This window comes from Typopeltis vanoorti, chromosome 6 (genome assembly GCF_054136105.1).
Source record: "Typopeltis vanoorti isolate ZY-2024b chromosome 6, IOZ_Tvanoo_1.0, whole genome shotgun sequence".
NCBI classification, from domain to species: Eukaryota; Metazoa; Arthropoda; class Arachnida; order Uropygi; family Thelyphonidae; genus Typopeltis; species Typopeltis vanoorti.
Window position 1 is genome coordinate 38,371,337 of NC_143554.1, and position 18,718 is coordinate 38,390,054.

An 18,718-nucleotide genomic window follows, 5' to 3' on the forward strand; every position below is an offset into this window, starting at 1 on the left:
TAAGCTAAAAACAGACAGAAGTGGAAAGGAGAAGGCCTATATCTAGCAGTGGATGGAAAGAGGCTAAAGAAGAAGAGGTAACAGCTTTTGCAAATACTGCAAGCTATAGATTTTTTTTTTTTACTACAGAAGAAACTTGGGTTTGTAATCTGTCAATGCAGTTAAATCAACTGCAGAACACTCGCACACAAGTTTGTACAAATAAGTACTAGTTAAGGTTAGGAACATGCAGTCTACTATTTCAGACAAAAAAAAAAAAATTAGAGCTAAAAGCATGCTGCCTATATTTTCATTTGTAAAAGGGAGGTTTATTTATGGAAATGTTTTCTGAATAAGCTCCATTATAGAGTCATTCTCTAAAAGATGGTACATCATCCAATACTCCTATTTTGTAATAATAGTATTATTATTAAGCTAATTTAAAGAAAAACTTTGTGCTTTCTATTATAAAAATATTCTTATAACTAATCTTACCAATTTTTTTTAATCACTAGTTCCACCTGAAAGAGAAGTAATAAATAAAGAAAGGGCATCTGGTGCATATAGGTTGTCAGCTTATTATATTGCCAAGATGGTAGGAGAATTGCCTTTGGTCATTGCTCTTCCTACTACTTTTCATATAATTTCCTACCCCATGTTGGGACTGCATAGTCCGCAAACCTTCTTCAGTCTCTGGGGTTTCTTACTACTCAGTACTATAGTTGCCCAAGTAAGTTATCCTAATTTTATTGAATTAAGTGCATTTGAAGTTTCAAAGATAGATATTTCTGTGTTATATATATGCTGTAAAATGGAATTTAGTAATATAAAAAAATAAAAATAGTATCACATTAGCATTCTGTGATGTCATATTGAATTAACATTATTATTACACTCATCATGGGAGGTTCATTCAACTGACAACATATTTATCATATAGAATCTTAATATTCCTTGCATTAACAACACATTCTGGTAATGCTTTCCATTCACTGACAATTCTCCATGTAATAAATCTACTCCTCACACTCTTCTTCACCACACTTTTACATAACTTCCAGGAATGACCTCTGGTTCTTCATTTTTTACCTTCTACTCTTTTTATAATCCTCTCACTAACTTAAATGTCTCTATCATATCACCTCTCTTCCTCCTATCCACCAAACTCTGCAATCCACATTTCTTCAATCTCTCTTCCTAGCCACTCATCTCTGGACCCCTCCAATGTCTCCACATCACATTGAAAACCAGATGACCAGATCTGTGCACAATAGTCCAAGTGTGGTCTGACCAGTGCCTTATACAGTGGTACAACCACTTCCTTATCCTTGCACATTAGAGTACTTATTATCATAGCAGCAGTATGATATGCAAACTTTGTAACACTGGCAATATACCCTCTAAACTTCAGTCTACTATCAACCATCACTCCCAAATCTCTAATCTCATCCACTTCCTGCAGTATGGCACCATCAATATAGTACATAACCTTATATTTATGTACTCCAAAATGCAACACCTTGCACTCATTGATATTAAAACTACAACCCCACTCTGTGGGAGGCACATCTTAGAAGTCTAGTACAGTATCATACCACTCATTTACTGTTTATGCTCTTGTTATCCTATCAGGCAATGCATTCTATGGTCCAGCTATCCTTCATGCCAAAAAAAAAAAAAAAAAAAAATTCCAGGGATAGCCCATTGTTCTACCATACAAAAGATCTTCTGCAGTGTCAACCCTGTAACTACCTTAGTCATATCATATTACCTTTTTTTTTATCTTCTGTCCTCATAACTACCATTGCACAGTTCTGGTCTGATCAGAGCTTTATACAATGGAATTGCCACTCTTCTATATCTGTTGGTTAATTTTCTTCTCGCTATTGCAGCAGTCCTTTGAGCTACCTTTACTACTTTTGTAATATGTCCCCCTGAACTCCAAGTTTCTATCATTCATTAATTGTCAAAAGATCCTTTGCCTTTTCTAGTATTGTTCTACTAATAGAGTATGCACCCTCCCATCAGAGGATCCCAAATTTCAAGACCTTCCAACATGTAGTTGCATTAAACTGATATCATTGTTCAGCTTATTTAAATCCTTCAGAAGGACAGCTACATCAGCACTACATCACCTATTAATGTCAGTGGCTTGCAGGGGATATTCACTCAATATTATTGATATAAAAGTTAAACAGTAGAGGCCCAGTACTGATCCCTACTGGTGACCTTTGGCTTCTTTGATACTCCATTCTCATATGCAACTGTCTGGTATCTATCAGGCAGCATATCATGTGGTACGTTGTAAAAAAAAAAAAAAAAAAAAAAAAAAAACAGTATATGCCTTTCCCCTCATCACCTGCTCTAAAAGGCAATCAGATTACTGGAACAACAAGAGCATCCTTAATAAACCCTTGCTGATCTTTTCAAATAACATCACTTCATATACAGCATTGTGCCCAATGCTGTATATGATCTCTCTCTAAAATCTCAACTATGAAGAAATACAACTGGCATTGTGCTACTGCTCTTAGACTTTCACTGAAAAACCAAGTCAATGGAGCTTTAGCACATTCTCTTAAAACACACGACAGGCTGAGTGGTTCACATACCTGCTCTCCAACCAACCACCATGGGCATGGATGTTTGTAAAAGTCTGCTCTGTTGCATTTATTATGATTCAGGCCTCCACAGAGTCACTCGACTCATCGTGAGAGGCCTATCCCAAAAAGCACAAAGTTCATCATACCATTACCCAAACTCATTGACCACTCATGCTTTCACCACTTTATCAGGCAATGCATTCCACCCCACCCTCTTGCTCACATCTTTTCGTAACTTCCAGGCAGAACCGTCGCTAGGGTCTTTGCCGCCCGCATGCAATTTCTATCTAAGCACCCCTGTAACGATCCGGGCATGTGTGGTTCTTTTACAATAATAAAAATTTAAATTATTTGACAGAACAGCCACACGTTGGTTCGCTAAATGTAACGAGCCGGGGGTGTTGATTAGGCATGATAATCGTTAAACACCCGAATATTCAAAAAATTCTCAAAAGTTAAAGCAAATTTTGATAAAGCCACTTCACTTTAATCATTGAATATAATGATACAGGGATTATAGCCTTCTCACCGACCCAAATTGCTAACAAAATTAAAATGAATTTTAATTAAAGTTAAAATTTATTTGAACTAAAGTTTAAAAAATGCTTACATTTTACAAGTTACTAAATTCTTAGTAACTTGTAAAATTTTTTATAAGTGGAACTATATTTTAGGAAAATAAAACAAACTCAAAATAGATGAGAAAATAAGATAAGAATTCAGAAATAGTTAGAACATTTAATATAAGTATTCAAAAAATAATATCTTTACAGAATAACAGAAAATAAATTAAATTACATAAATATACTTAAAATTTTAGGGGTTTTGATTTCATATTCACAAAATTAGAAATAATGGTCTTAACATCTAATTCCGCACATATATCATTTTCAATAGCTATTAACAGCAAACTAACAAAGCTCTTTTGTGACATACTTGTTCTTAAGTAGGTTTTAATCAATTTCAACTTGGAAAATGATGTTCACCGCTTGCTACACTAACAGGTAAGGTTAATAGTATTCTTAAAGCAATTGAAAAGTTAGGGAAAGATAAATTATTGGACACATTAAAATTAAGAATATCGAAAGGGTTTTGAATATTTAAATTATCCTTCCGACAAATATCCCGGAAAGCACATAACTCTTTATATAATTCTATTGCATTTACGTCTTTATTGTCGCCATCCTTCAAGAGAAGCTCTAAATCGTCAGAATTTTTTTGTAAATCTTCGTTATTAATTTGTAGTAATCTATACAAGAAATTATCATAATATGTTTTTAGTTGTTCAAAACGTTCTACAAACACATTGCAACCAGGGCTGGCTCTAAAGATGGTGCAGGGTGGCAAGTTTTTTGGGGGGAGGCAAAGTTGGCATAAACTATATGAAAAATAAGGGAGAAGGGGCTGCAAAATCCTAGGGGTGGCCCTGATTACAACATCTAGAAGTGTATAAAACACATTCACTCTAAATTTATCTTCTGGCGATTGTAGCGTTTCATCATGATGCTCGTAGTAAAGTTGTCTCGTCTTCTTTTGTCGTTGAACTTCCGTACCAGTTTTAAATTCTTGTTCTCCATCCACCTCTTCACTGAGGTTTTTTTGCCGATTTTAGAACTTCTTTAAAATTTGTAAGAATATTTTTAAGTTTTCGATAGATTCTAAAACAAGTGTAATGTTCATATTTTTGTCTTGAAGCATTTTACTCACAGGGTGAGTAAAATGCTTCAAGATTTTCCATAACGGAATCAAACTTCGCAAACAGTTAGACTGATTTTAAAAAATTGGCATTATTCCTATCATATAATTTATCAGATGATCCGTGAAAAGCTAAAATTTGGCTACCAAGGAATTTTATAATTTCAATCAAGCATTCTAAAACACTCGTCGAATGTTTCTTTTCCATTTCATACATGCTTTGAGTCTGGCAATCAATAGTAGTTTTGTTTTTTAAATTTTTATCAAGTTCCTTCCATTTTAAGAAATTTTTCATGCGAGTTAAACTAGTCTCATGTCTATGCAAAGTTGTACTTTCATTTCTCCAATCGTTATAACCTTCTACAAGACTGCTTGATTCAGTAGGTGCGAAAAGTTTGCATAAAGTTTCGGAATAAATGAGCCATGTTCTTGGCACAAGCTCCCCGTTTTCCATTTTTCTATTATAATATGTGTCTCTAGGAGATATTATATTTTTCTTTTGAACAGGCCCCATTTCAATTAAACAACTCTTAATTTTTCATCAATATTTCCCCATTCACCTGGATCTTCTAAATTTACAGAGACTAACAATGTGTTACTTTTGTGGTCAACTACAACTAAATCTTCTCCTAACTGTTTTTCACTTAAATCATGCATCTTGTTCAATAGTTACAATAGTACTTTCATGCAAACTGGATGATGTGCACGGTTCTTCAACTCTGATTTCTGATGTATCGATTGGTTTTCAATCTGCATCAGAATATTTTAATATTTTAACAAATTTATTAAGAGACCCAGTTTGTTTTTTAATATCTGCTTCTTTCACAGCATGACGCTTACGATTTTGTGCACTGGATAACTTTTGTAAATTTTTGATTCCATTTCTATTTTATACCCACAAGAAATTACAGTATTTTCCGGTGTATAAGATGCACCCAAGAAATTTAATACAATTTTCTGGAAAAAACCGAAACAACGCTCACAGGCTACTTTGACTGCATGTGTACGAATCATTTTTGTTGAAATGGCAATGCTGATTTTCTTGCACCCATTTCAAAACTTCTGTCTCCAGTTCTGGCCACTTCGCAATTTTTCCACGTTTTGCGCACTTTTCAGTACGCAAGTTGTACAAAATCTCCTTCTGACCATGCCAAGTTCTAATCATTTTTTCTGTAGGCGGAGGTCCAAAATGTCTTGCAGCTTCCTATTCCCGTGTTCTCCTGCATATTTTACAACCTGCAATTTGTAACTTGAAGTATATGAATGTTGCCTGTTTTTTCCCATCACTAAAATCTATGGGGAAATATCAAACTGAACACAAAATATCTCAACATCAACTCAATACTGATTACTTGAATAGGGACTCCCCGTTCTTAGTCATTGAGGCGCTAGAAGTCATGTGAAGGTCGCGTGTCAATTTGATTGTACCATTTACCGCCTACAAAGATCTTGGAACATAAAAGGGTGAGCATATGACTTTGAAAAGAGGAAACAATCTTTACTTTCATTATATAAGACGCACCCCATTTTTAAGATGAATTTTTAAGGTAAAAAAGGGCGTCTTATACAGCGGAAAATACAGTATTACACAACACGACAGAGACAAAATAATAGTCCGCACTGTGCTACTGTCAATAGCCTACTGAGATGAGTACCATATGACTGGTTAACTAGCAACAAATGTTTTGTACGAAAATTCGTTTCTGCGCATAAAAACCGTTCACCATTTCACTTTAGATAGACTGCAGTAGACACAACATACTGCAGGTAAGCATTTAGCCTGCTCCTACTGCAAAACTGTAAATAGCCGGCTGATCAAAGAGTTTCTTAAAAATGAACTTATGAACCATGCCGCCCTTCGTAGCAGCGCCCACATGCCTGCTTCCAGGGATGGCCTCTTGACCTTGCTAATTTCCCTCATTCCACTGAACTAAAGAACTCCTTATTTTGAACCCTTTAACAACCTCTAAACAATTTAAATCTCAATCGTATCACCTCTCCTTCTTCCATATATCAAACTCTGCAGTCCACATTCCCCTAGCCTATCCTTACAACCCACATCACAGTCCTGATGCCATCTTTGTCATCTGCCTCTGCACTCCTCCCATGGTAAATTCATCCCCCTTCAAATCCTGGGGACCAAATTCGAGCACAATTGTCCAAGTGTGGTCTGATCAGAGTCCCCCATACAATGGAATGACAACTCTTATCTCTGCAAGTCAGTGTCCCTCTCACTACTGCAACAATCCTCCGGGCCATCCTCACCACCTTTGCCATAGGCTCCCTGAATTTCAGGTTTATATCAGCCATCACCCCCAGATCCCCTGCCTCTCCCACATCCTCCAGTACAGTTCCCCCAACAGAGCATGCAGCCTTCCATCAATGTATCTCAAACATCATCTCAAGACCTTACATTTAGCCACATTAAACTGATACCACTATTCATTTGTCCATCTGGTCTAGTTTATTCAAATCCTCTTGCAGGGCTACTACATTTGCACTACCAACAATAACCCCTCATGTCATCTGCAAACAACTGAATATTCCCATGCAATCCATTGACACTGTCATTGATATTATTATTATGGGCAGCTCCAAGGAGTTCTTAGACTCATCGAGGGAGGCCCAACATCATGTCAAGAACAACTATTTAACATTCACACAGTATCTATCATACTTCACTTTGAACTCATTTACAGTCATGGCACCCACAACAGACTCTGGCAGCTTATTCCACTCATTTATCACTCTCCAAGTAAAAAACCTAGCTCTAACACTCTTGCTAACCGCACTCATACCAAGCTTCCATGGATGGCTTCTAGTCCTCCCACTACCAGTCCCATTCTCAAAAATATCTTCTGAATTAATCTTATAGAAACCCTTCAGTAATTTGAATGTCTCAATCATATATCACTCCTTTTCCGCCTATCAACCAATTTCTGCAGCCCACAAATCTTCAACCTGTTCTCATAAGGTTCATTCTATAGTCCTGCTATTATCTTGGTCACTCTTCTCTGGATCCTCTCCACCTCCTCCCTATCGAGAAGAAACCCTGGTGCCCAGATATGGGCACAGTAGTCTAGATAGGGTCTTATCAAGGCTCGATACAGAGGAACAATAACCTGTTTGTTTTCTGCTCGTTAAAGTGTTTTTCAGCAACCAAGTGATTTGATGAGCTGATTTTGCCACTTTTGCGATGTGTCCCCTAAACTTCAACTCCCTATCCACCAACACTCCCACCAAATCCCTGGAGTACAGTTCCACCAATGTTATATACTGCTGCTAATCTTTTCACCTCAAAATGCAAAACCTTACTTTTTTCCACATTAAATTGACATCCATTCTCCTTAGCCCAGTCCTCCAAACTATCCAAATTATCCTGCAAAATTTTGACATCCTGAGCATTCACTATTGCTCTACCCAACTTTGCATCATCCGCAAACAGATGCACAGTTCCTCTCAGATCCTTTCCTATATCGTTAATGAACAAATTAAACAGTAGTGGTCCAAGAACAGAACCCTGCGGCACACCACTAGTCACAGGCCGTCTTTTGGACTTTACTCCTGAATAAACCACTCTCTGATATCTATCCATTTCACCAACCCTATATTCATTCTCATATGCTACAGTTTAGAATTTACTGATTAGAATTCCATGTGGTATCCTATCAAAGGCTTTAGTAAGGTCTAGTAGAATCACTGTAAACCCATTACCCTTATCTAGTTCAGCCATCACTGTGTTATAGAACGTGAGCAAGTTACTGAGGCATGATCTACCCTTCACAAAACCATGCTGTCCCCCATACAGTATCCTGTATTTTCCTCTTGACTATTTTCTCAAAGACCTTGACAACAATTCATATATTCAGCCAATCAGCCGGTAATTTTCAACTGCTGTTGAAAATTACCGGCTGATCGGCCAGTAATTTTCAACAGCAGTCTTGGAACCTCCTTTATGCAGTGGAACTATTTTCCCCTCTTTCCACCCCCTTGGGACTAACCCAGACCCGAGACTCAAATTAAACAAAATGGTCAAAGGCACTGATAATTCTTTAGCGGCTTCTCGTATGACACGAGCTGGTATACCATCCAATCCTGCAGATGAATTGACATTGAGGTTTTGTAATAGACTATTCACCACAATTCCCGTATAAGCTGTTGGTTCCTTCATTTCTGCAATCACCATCTGGATGCTATACTCTTGCAAAAGTGCTCACTCAGTAATTCTATTATATCGATTCGGTTACCTCCCTACCATTGGCATTCTTTAAAATCAATCTGCCATATACATTTTTTCTTTTACTTGCAACATATGAAAAAAACTGTTTGGGATTCTCTTTTGCTTTTCTTACCACACTTGTTACCCTTTTGGCCTGGGCTTTATACCGTTCATGTGCCTGCAGGTTACCTTTCTCCTTAAATTCCCTCCACAGTTGTTTCTTTTTTCCCAGCTCAAGCTTAATGGTGTTATTCATCCATTTAATCCTTACTTGATTTATTATTCGGACTCTAGGTATACAGTCAGCCATTGCCTCCTGCAAACACTTCTTAACCACCTCCCATGAAACATCCAGCCCTTGCACTGAACAAATCAAACTCCTAAGCTTGTTATACTTACCAGCCCGATAATTCCACATGTACCTTGTCTTAATTGAAAATTCCACGCCTTTAGTCGCCTCCCAAGTCAAGATCCTATGATCACTCTCACCAAGTTTCAATATGACCACATTAGTGGCAATGTGGTCATATTCGTTACAGTCAAATCCTCAGATGCAATTACTAGGTAATTGCTTGATATAAAGGTACAATAACAGTTAAACAATACAATAATGGAAAAAAAGATCCCATCCAGAGTGCTTACTATTCAAATCTCATTCTCCTTATGCACATCTAAAAGCTTGAACCCTGCAGTAATAAAATTTGCTTTTTCAGGATGAAATGCCCCTGATTTAAACAACTTCACTCTCATCTGCATTAGTCACTTGATCCCATTTTCATCTAATTCTTTCTTCCCCAAATGGCCACATAATGATAGGATTTTCCTTCGATCACAGGGCTAATCTCTCTTGCTGTCTTGAAGCTTATATTCTTATGTAACTGTTCGACACTGCATTTTCATTGGTCATCTACTCGACACCAAATCATATCTTTTTCACTTGATATATATAATCTGCCATTGCTGCTAATAAATATTTCTTACCTGGTTATAGACAGTTTTTTTGCTTAATTGCAAAGTAGATTATATTAGGCAGGAAATTATATTCTTGTTATAATCTTTAATGCGTTATATAATGCATGAAATTGTATAATTTCACATCATATTATCCCATAATGCACTTCCTTTCAGATGTGTATTGCTATGCATTATAGGAAGGATCACTATCCAAACCAACTTTTAGCGTTACCCAGGCATGAGCAAACAAAGGTTTCTAATGCCTGGGTAAAGGATATACCAAGAGTATAATTTATTATGGAACCTAACAAAAAAAAACTTTTTACAACTCTCTTTCTCTAATCCAGAGTATTTTTAATGGTATGGTAATACACCATTTTGCTTCTTGCATATGCTAAATATGATTTCTGCACTGATTAGATTTTAGATCTCTCTCTGTAGGTCTCGCTCCCACTGATGTAAGTGAGTATTTGTAATGATAGTTCTTAACACCATGACAGCCTGGGTTTGCTTTTCTCTCTCAGAACATCTTCCTCTTGGCTTATTAAGCTTGTGATAATTTAGGGGGTTATAGGATCAGATTGGGCGTTGTACAGTCCTCAAACTATGGCTAAGACATATTTCATTCTTTTGCATCGACTTTCTCTCTCTTCGGAGCAGGAGAAGCCAATCTTTCATCATTAATCTTCCACTCTCTATCTGCCATAATTCTGTTCAGTCTTTGAATGGGATTACTACTTGCATATGAAGTGGTAAGTTTCATCTTTTTTCTCCTTCTGTGGGCACTACTACAATTTGGGAATATATTTCTTACTTGTGGGCACTGATCTTCTTCTTCGTATGGGATTCTTTCCAAATACTGCTTGTAGTGCAGAATTCAAAATTGAAGGTTTACTTGCTAGTGATCAGACATTTTTTTACTTAACAATCAAGCCTCACCACGAGAGCCTTTTCTGGTTTCAATGCAGAGCATAACAAATATGAATCTCCTCCAAGCTAAATTCTTGGGTTTAGTGTTAGTCTGCAAACATGAAATTAGAGACATTCAATCCCTAAATGAGATAGTTGGAGCCATATACTTCTATGCCATTATCTTGTTATAAAATCTTTCACAACAACCTAGTATCGGCCGCCACCAAAAGAGATAAATTACTTTCTGGCTTTTTTACTCTTATGATGATTGGAAGTCAGTACACATAATAAGGATTGAGAGGTTTTCAATAGAATATGCAAAAAATTATGATCTCATCATAATTTTCTATTATGTAAACTGACTGAACCCAAAAATATACAAAGAAAGGGAATGAAAATCAAAGTATTATCCTTTACATGGAAATGAAACAATCATTCCTCAACTTTGTACATACAGGATTAACCAGTCTAGAAGTTAATTACCTGGGAAATGTTGGCACTTTCTGCATTTGCAGCACTTTTGACCATCTGGGTGTAGACTGTCCAAAGCAAAATGCTTCAATTGCTTAAGAGTGGGCCATATTTCCCTTGACCATGTAGGACAAGCACACAGATTGGAAGAGTGTTAGAATCAATTTGCATATCAAAATGAAAAAAAAATGCAAATTCTGAATTATAAAGAAAACAGACTTGCAAAAGACCATGCTGGGGAAGTATTGAAAAGAAAACTTTTCAGGGGGTGAACCACCAAACTGTAGTTAATCTTTTGGATAATATGGAAAATCAAGAAAAACAACGAGTATTTGCAGACTTGACACAGACCAAATGGATTTTATAAGGGATTGATGAGACAGAAGAAAATCAATTATCATCTACAAAAAAGATCAAAAATATAATTCCATAGTCTTCACTATATACTAAGGCAAAGCTTGACAAATTATACAAACCCTACTCACCACCCAAAAAATGTACTTGCCCAAAATCTGCCATCAGGAGTTCCATAACATGATTAGTAGTACTGTATCATAGCTGGAGAAAACTTCCTTTCTGTGAGAACTATTCAAGAAAGGAAAAGTCAGTAAATAAAAAGAACAGCAAAAGCAACATACATTTTTGATAAAATTAAATTACAGCAATGTTTGGTCATTTATATGATGCATATTCTTCTGTATTTTCTTAAAGCTAAAAAAAAAAAAAAATTCTAAACAACTTTTTTTTCTAATTTGCCCAGTCTGCAATTGTTTGCCATATGTGAGTGGGTGAGCGTATTTGTCCAAGGATGGACAAAATCTTCAAAACAACATACTGTCCTATGAAACCATCAAACACTCAAGTCATTCTTAAACAGTTTGACAACAGAGAGCCCACCACTAAAAGATAATTGCCCTAAAAGAAGTAGTAGTAGAACCACAATTCTGCATCACAGAAGAGTAGGACTCACAAATAGAAGAAATTAATTTCAAGTGAAGAAAGGAGCATATTGCAGACCTCCTCAACACAGCAGTTCTGGACTTTCTAAGAATATCAAGAGAAAATTGACTAATGAATAAATGCCAACTGTGCACAAAATTATGCAAAGAATTGTCAGTACAAGAGCAAACCTTCGATGGTCAACACTGCAATTCTCAGTCAGAAGTTTCACATGAAGTCGAGTAGGACAGCTCATGGTCTTGTAGACCATGAGCTTGTCCTACTCAACTGTAACATCAAGAATCAGGTAGGAAACTTTCCTGAGCTAGTTTCCAACAGTTTAAAGTGCAGTTTAACTAACTTAAGCACAATGGAACTGGCTTTTCTTCAAAGAAAAGAATCAAGCAGTACCTCATCTGATGAGAACAGGACTTATCATTAAAAGCAACTACTACTCTGATTTATCAACATGTAGAAGCACCAATTAGGGAAATTCAAGTACAATTCAAATTATGAGTTGAAGAATAAGATTTTTTTCCTTCCTTCTATAGTGGACAGGATAATAAGGTAAATCTCCATAAATAATCAAGATCTTACAAATATGGCAGATATTCTAACAGCCTTCTATACCCACTATAAATGGCTTTTATCTATTTCTTCACAAAATGATAACTACAATGAGAGGCTTACTCAAGTTCTCTCAGAACCCATTCTCTGTTTCAAGACAGGCCTTCTACACCTAATGACACTACAGCATTTAAAAATTGCAGAAGAGGTAAGGCTTCAGTCCTTGATGAACTAGGAATAGAGTTTTATTGTACCATCTGAAATTTTTAAGTCACTCTCTTCAACAGCATATTACCCAATAGAAAATTTCCAGAAAGGATAGACCTCACAAAGATATCAAGTTAGACTCATATCCTCTGACCAGTATAGACAACGAAATGTCAATGAAGATACTCAGTGACTTGATCCAAAGCACACAAATTTATGGCAAGGAGGATGATTGACTTTAATGAGAAGTAGATTAGAGATGTAATATACCTCAATAACAGTTCCATGTTATAACTGGCAAAAGTATTCATATCACGGCATATGGCATGAAAAATAGGTACTAAACTCCCTAAGATCATACTTAAAATCTGCAGAAAATCAATAACAGTAATATCAGCTAAAGGACAGACATCTGTCCTTTAGCTGATATTATTCTCATATGGATTATTCTGCACAGATTTGATCACTAGGTTTTCATGGTGTTGAGGTTATGTTGGAAAGGGTCCAGGGAAGATTCACAAAGGTAGTCAGTGGTCTTTGGAACGTGGAGTACGAGGACAGATTGAGAGAATGTACATTGCAAAGTCTCATGAATAGGAGGAAAGGGGGGGAATATGATCGAGACATATAAGCTAGTCAGGGATTGTTATAAAGAGGGCGTGAGCAGAGGAGTGAGGAGAAGGTTCTTTGCATGAAGAGTAGTTGGTGAGTGGAATGCATTGCCCTGAGTGTGTTGTGAATGTAGACACATTGAATCAGTTTAAGGCATGGCTGGATAAGCATTATGTGCAATAGCGTGTACCTTCCACGATGAGTCTGATTCCATGAAGGGTGGATGATAATAGATGTCTTGAATGAATTTGATAGATGAAAGAACTTGCTTATGCCTGACTAACTGCATTTGAATAGTTTTGCAGAAAGTGTTCACTGAGAGGTTGGAAGAGCAAAATCTAAGAAACAGGTGGTACAGAGGGAGAATGCAGTACAGCATGAGAGTATTCATCCCTGGGACAAATGAGTGCGAGTGCAGAAATTATCATGAATGGATTGATGATGACATTACACAAGGATAACTGTGAGGCTAAGGAGATATTGTACATGAATGCCAGAAGTATCAGATAAAAAGGGACAAATGAGTTTGGGGCATTGGTCAGCTTGATTTAGCCAAAAATTGTTGCCATTAGTGAGATCTGGTTGAAAGCAAATGACATAGAAGGAAAAGGACAGGAAGAATGGTATTACTGAAGATAGCTGAAAAACTATTTTTGAAGTTGAGAAATTTAGAGATGAAGCTATGTTTTTTTTTTAATGTTTATCTTCTCATATATGAGAGATTGAAGAACCTATATGCACATTTGTACCATGAATATGTTATTGAATATGTTATGAATATGTTATTCTCAAACAACTAAAGAATAGTTGTTTGAGAATACTTCCATTCACCTCTCTGTAAATGGAAGTATTCTTGTTCCATTCCATTCATGTCCTCTTGTTCAAGAGAACAGAGAGATGAATGGAATAGAAGAGGAGAAACAGGTTCTGTGTTTAAAGTTGCACTAAAGGGATGCTAAGCAGTTGCTGTTTTAACAGGTCCAACAGATAGTAGAGGAATGATGGTTTCCAAGTCATGTAGAATAGACACAGTTTTGAAACATTGCATCTGTGAGATAGGAGTTGAAGTGAGTCTGAAAGAGCAGGATCATTTATGCGCTGAATTTTCCTCTGAAAGTTTTTAGAGATTTTAGGTGCACTTCCTCAAAGATGTAAACAGTATTCGAATGATGGATAAATCTGGGATTTGTATAGAGTTAGTAGCTGCGTGAGTGTAAGAGTTTTGTATGCTGTGGATGTGATGTGATGTGTTTATTCCAGTCAAGGCTGGAAGTAAATGCTAGTCATGCAGAAAGATCTAATCGTGTCTGGTGATTTGTATATTACTGAGGGTAAAGGAATGTTAGCTGAGATCTCTTTTGCAAGAGAAAAGGTAGGACTGCATTTTGGTGGCATTGAAGGTGAGCAGATTGTCCTTGCCCCATTGAAGGATAGTCTGAAGATCAGTGTTTAAGACACTAGTTGTAGATGATCTTGAAGTTTAGAATAACCGAGCACTTCATGGTTTGTCAAATGGGTAGAATGAATGGAGAGTACAGGCAAACCTCTACTTACAAACTTTCAAGATATGAACATTACGTGAGCTAATAAACTGTGACACCAATTCATTTAACAAACACAGAACCCCCACTGCTTATGAACATTCTACGATACCTGAAGTTTAACAGTATATCTTGTGAAAAATATAAATTCAACTTACGAACATATTATGTTCATAAGTGGGTTTCACCTGTGAATATGTCATTTATGTACAGGAGCAAGAGTAGGTGATAGAACAGAGTCCTGAAGCACTCCTGCATTGGTGGATGACTAACACACTATGAATGATCACAGAGAAAGCTGGCCACCCAATTACAGAGGATGGCAGTTAGTTTAGCAGGCTGCAATGCTAGGTGTGGTCAAAAGTTCTAGAAATGTCAAGAGTAACAGCATGTGTTTCTCTATAATCTGATGTAAGATAGAGGCTAATAAGATAAAATATACTGTTGGTTGGTATAGACCAGGGGATACATAGAACATTATGGGTACCATGTATCAACAGATTACAAGTGCCAGCTGAGCAATTATTACAGGAGGACTTCAACTATTGGGACATAATTGAGGAAGGAAAGGGTGTATAGCAAGATGGAAATGGAATTTATACAGTTACTAAAGAATAAATACTTGAAACAGCATGGGATGGAGGGGGAGTACTAGAACCAGAAGATATACCCATAACTAGCCATGATGGCTACCATAACTAACCATGGTAGCCACTTTCAGATGAGGGAAAGGGAACTGTGCAGTCTTGTTCTAGGCGGTTGTTAGCCATGAGGAATTCTCAGTCAAGAAAGGGTTTATGTAGAAGTACAAAGTTGGTGATTACAGTGTAGGCATTCAGGAATGAAAAAATGTCAATACTGCATGGGAAGTAGTTGGGAATTATTTGAGGGTGTATCCAACTGCATATCCACTGTCAGGAGGATAAACCAAGTAGCAATATGAAGCAGGAACTGGAGTGAAGGGAGTATAAATTAAGTTTATTAGCATGCACATGAGCAATACAAAGTGCAGTAAGGAAAGGTGACTAATATGGTTAGGAAGGCTAAATTAGATTAGAGAAAATTAGCTAAGCAGGCCATAGAAAATCCTAAAAGGTTTTTTCACCACTAGTGAGTAAGAGAAATAATAATTTTAATCAGTGCAAATGGTAGGAAAGTGAGAGAATCAGAAGAAAAAAAGTTGGCTTACTAAGTGATTACTTTTCAAGGGTGTATATTTTTCAATGTACCTCAGCATACTGAAAAAAACATCAATGTGAATATAGCAGTAGAATTGTATAGCATGTTGCCCCATGTGCAGGAGAACTGGCAGTGCTCCAAGGGAGTGGAAAGAGAGTAAGATACATACCATTACATAAATGTGACTCGAAGAGAGAAGTAGCAAATTACAGAATTAATATAAGGTGTTGGAAAAGTTGGTAAAAAGTAAAATTCAGGAATGGGTGAATAGGAATATAATACTCTATAGTGGACATCATGGCTTTGTAAACAGTAGGTTCTGCCTACATAATTTACATTTTATACAGAGTGACATCTGAATTGAATAAGGAAAATTACCACAAATGATACTGGATATTGCAAATCCATTTGAGAGCATACTGCATAGAAACTATTATACAGGTTGGAGCAAATCGGAATGGATATGAAGCTAGTGGCTGGAGTGAAATCTAGAAGGTGGACAACTATTGCAATTGGCTCTGTACTGGGGCCACTACTGTTTAATTTGTATATTAATGATATGGGAGAGCAGTAGTTGATAAATGAGTAATTCTACAGATGATTTAAATAAATGGGCATTGTGGGCAAAGGATAATGGTCATTAATGTCACAAAATGTAAGGTTATATTATTCACTTCAGGATAAAACAATTACATACTGGGTTGCAGAAATTAATGAGGGTTTTGGGAGATGGTGAACAGAGTTGAAGTTCAGAGGGCGCATTGCAGAATCTCAAAGGATTACCTGGATGAAGAGACAGGGAGGTTATTATACCTCTTTATAAGACTCTGATAAGGCTGTGATTGCTGTGCACAGATTTAGTAACTTGGGTTCATTAGAGACGAAGAGGTGGTGTATAGGATTCAGCGACCAAGCTGGTGATCGGTCTCTGGACTGTTCTCTCTGAGGATAGATTGAAGGTATTTAGGATGCAGAGTTAAGTTGACAAGAGGAAATGATAGGAGCTCTTTAAGACTGGCACAAAAGAAATTTTTCAATACATGATGAGTGGAGAGAGTGACAACTAGGGATCATCCATGGAAGTTGTATAAGGATGTGTGGACTAGGATTTTATTGGAGAGTGATGAATGACTGGAATAGACTGCCAGAGGTAAATGTTAGTGTTCTGAGAGTAAACAAGTTTAAGGAGCATTATTCCACAGAGATACCCATATGATAATAATCTTGTTCCATTTTTATGTGTGGGTTTCCTATAGAATGTTACAGTTAATGGATTCTTAAGTTGGTATGTAACTGATGAGTCCAATGAAGGAATACTTTTTTTTAATGTGAATTCTAGAATGTTTAAGCTGACACTAAACATCTGAGGGTTGTTTAACTTTGATTCTTTTCATAACTTCAGTACTCATTTTCTTTTCAGTGAGATACTCCTTGTTTTGCTGTGGTCACTTTCTATTTCAAATCCCCTATACAGTGTCTGTATCAGTTATCTGAAGAGAAAGTCTTCACATTGAATTATGCATATTTTTAAGTTGGAATTGTCATTGCTAATACTATGTTCCATGTCCTGAGCAGAAATCTAGCAGGTACTTATCATTATTACTAGATCTACTGTTTTCTTCAAATTTTCTTAAAATATCTCTGTATGGGTGTGTTCATTTCCTGCTTTAGAGTGTAAGCTCTTATTAGAGGGTGTTTAGTATGATATAAATGAGCATTGGGAAAAAATAAATAAATTGGCACTTGCATTCAAAGATGACATTTCCATACAATCTGTAACAATCTTGCCTGGTTGGTTGAGTGATTAGTGTATCCACTGTCTATCCAAGAGACTGCAGGCTTGAATCCTGCCATGAATGTCTGTGATTGTCTTTAAGATGGCAGATGAATTTAATTGCTCAGTATGAGACCACCATCCTGCTTACTGGAGGTATCAAGTGGCATGAAAAGAGTTCTACATTTGTTCTCTACAGGAGGGTTTCTGGACTATATTAAAATTATAAAATTGACATAGGAGGAGGGGGGAAATTCCTTGTCCTGCTCATGGCACTAATATATTATACACTTCTACCCTTTCATGAGTGGGAGTCACATAAATAAAGATGCAATTTTTTCATTTGTAATGTTTATTCCTTAATGTGTTTTACTATAAATACTGTGTTATATTCTACTGATTTTTCTTTACCTATTGTTGATTCCTCTTTAGAGTGTTGGTCTGTTAATTGGTGCAGCATGTATAGATCTACAAGTATCAGTTACCATCTCAGCTCTCTTCTCTCTCTCTACCATGTTATTTGGTGGATATTATGCATCCTCACTACCACCTTGGTTACACTGGCTTCAGTATCTTTCCATAGTTCATTATGCCTTTCAGAATATGCAGAGAGTGGAATTTGAAGGAGGACCTCCTGTACAGTATGTAACTAATGATTCTGCCTTGGTTAATTCAAAATTTATTGGTAGAGAATATAATTTAAATAAGTGGAAATAAATAAGACATCATTAACATGAAAAACATTTTAACACATCTGTCATAATAATTTTGACTCATCTTATTTATCTGATACTTATTGCCTTATAAATTATAAGAATGACATCCAACAAAGAAACATTATAGCCAGGTTTATAAGATATATCATATACTTATTTTCTTCTTTTGGACAATAGATCTGCAGCCAGATATTTCTCTTTGTAACAGAAGTCACTCCATTGCTGCTTTTCTTACCTTTTAAGAAGGAAGAATTATTAGATACCTTTTCTCTGATAAAAGATAAGGAATCTGGAACAGCTTCTGAAAATAATTATAAAAATTTGTTCTAATCTTATTGAAAAATTACAAA

General features: G+C 36.4%; 1 protein-coding gene across 1 annotated transcript in view; it reads left to right on the top strand.

Moving 5' to 3' along the window:
- LOC150105389 (uncharacterized) overlaps window positions 1-18,718 on the top strand; it is a 243,796-nt gene that overhangs the window by 213,042 nt on the left and 12,036 nt on the right. The window contains exons 15-16 of the mRNA XM_090393946.1: window positions 495-709; window positions 18,085-18,293. Coding sequence (XP_090250072.1) covers window positions 495-709; window positions 18,085-18,293 — 424 coding nt within the window. The remainder of the gene's footprint in view (window positions 1-494; window positions 710-18,084; window positions 18,294-18,718) is intronic.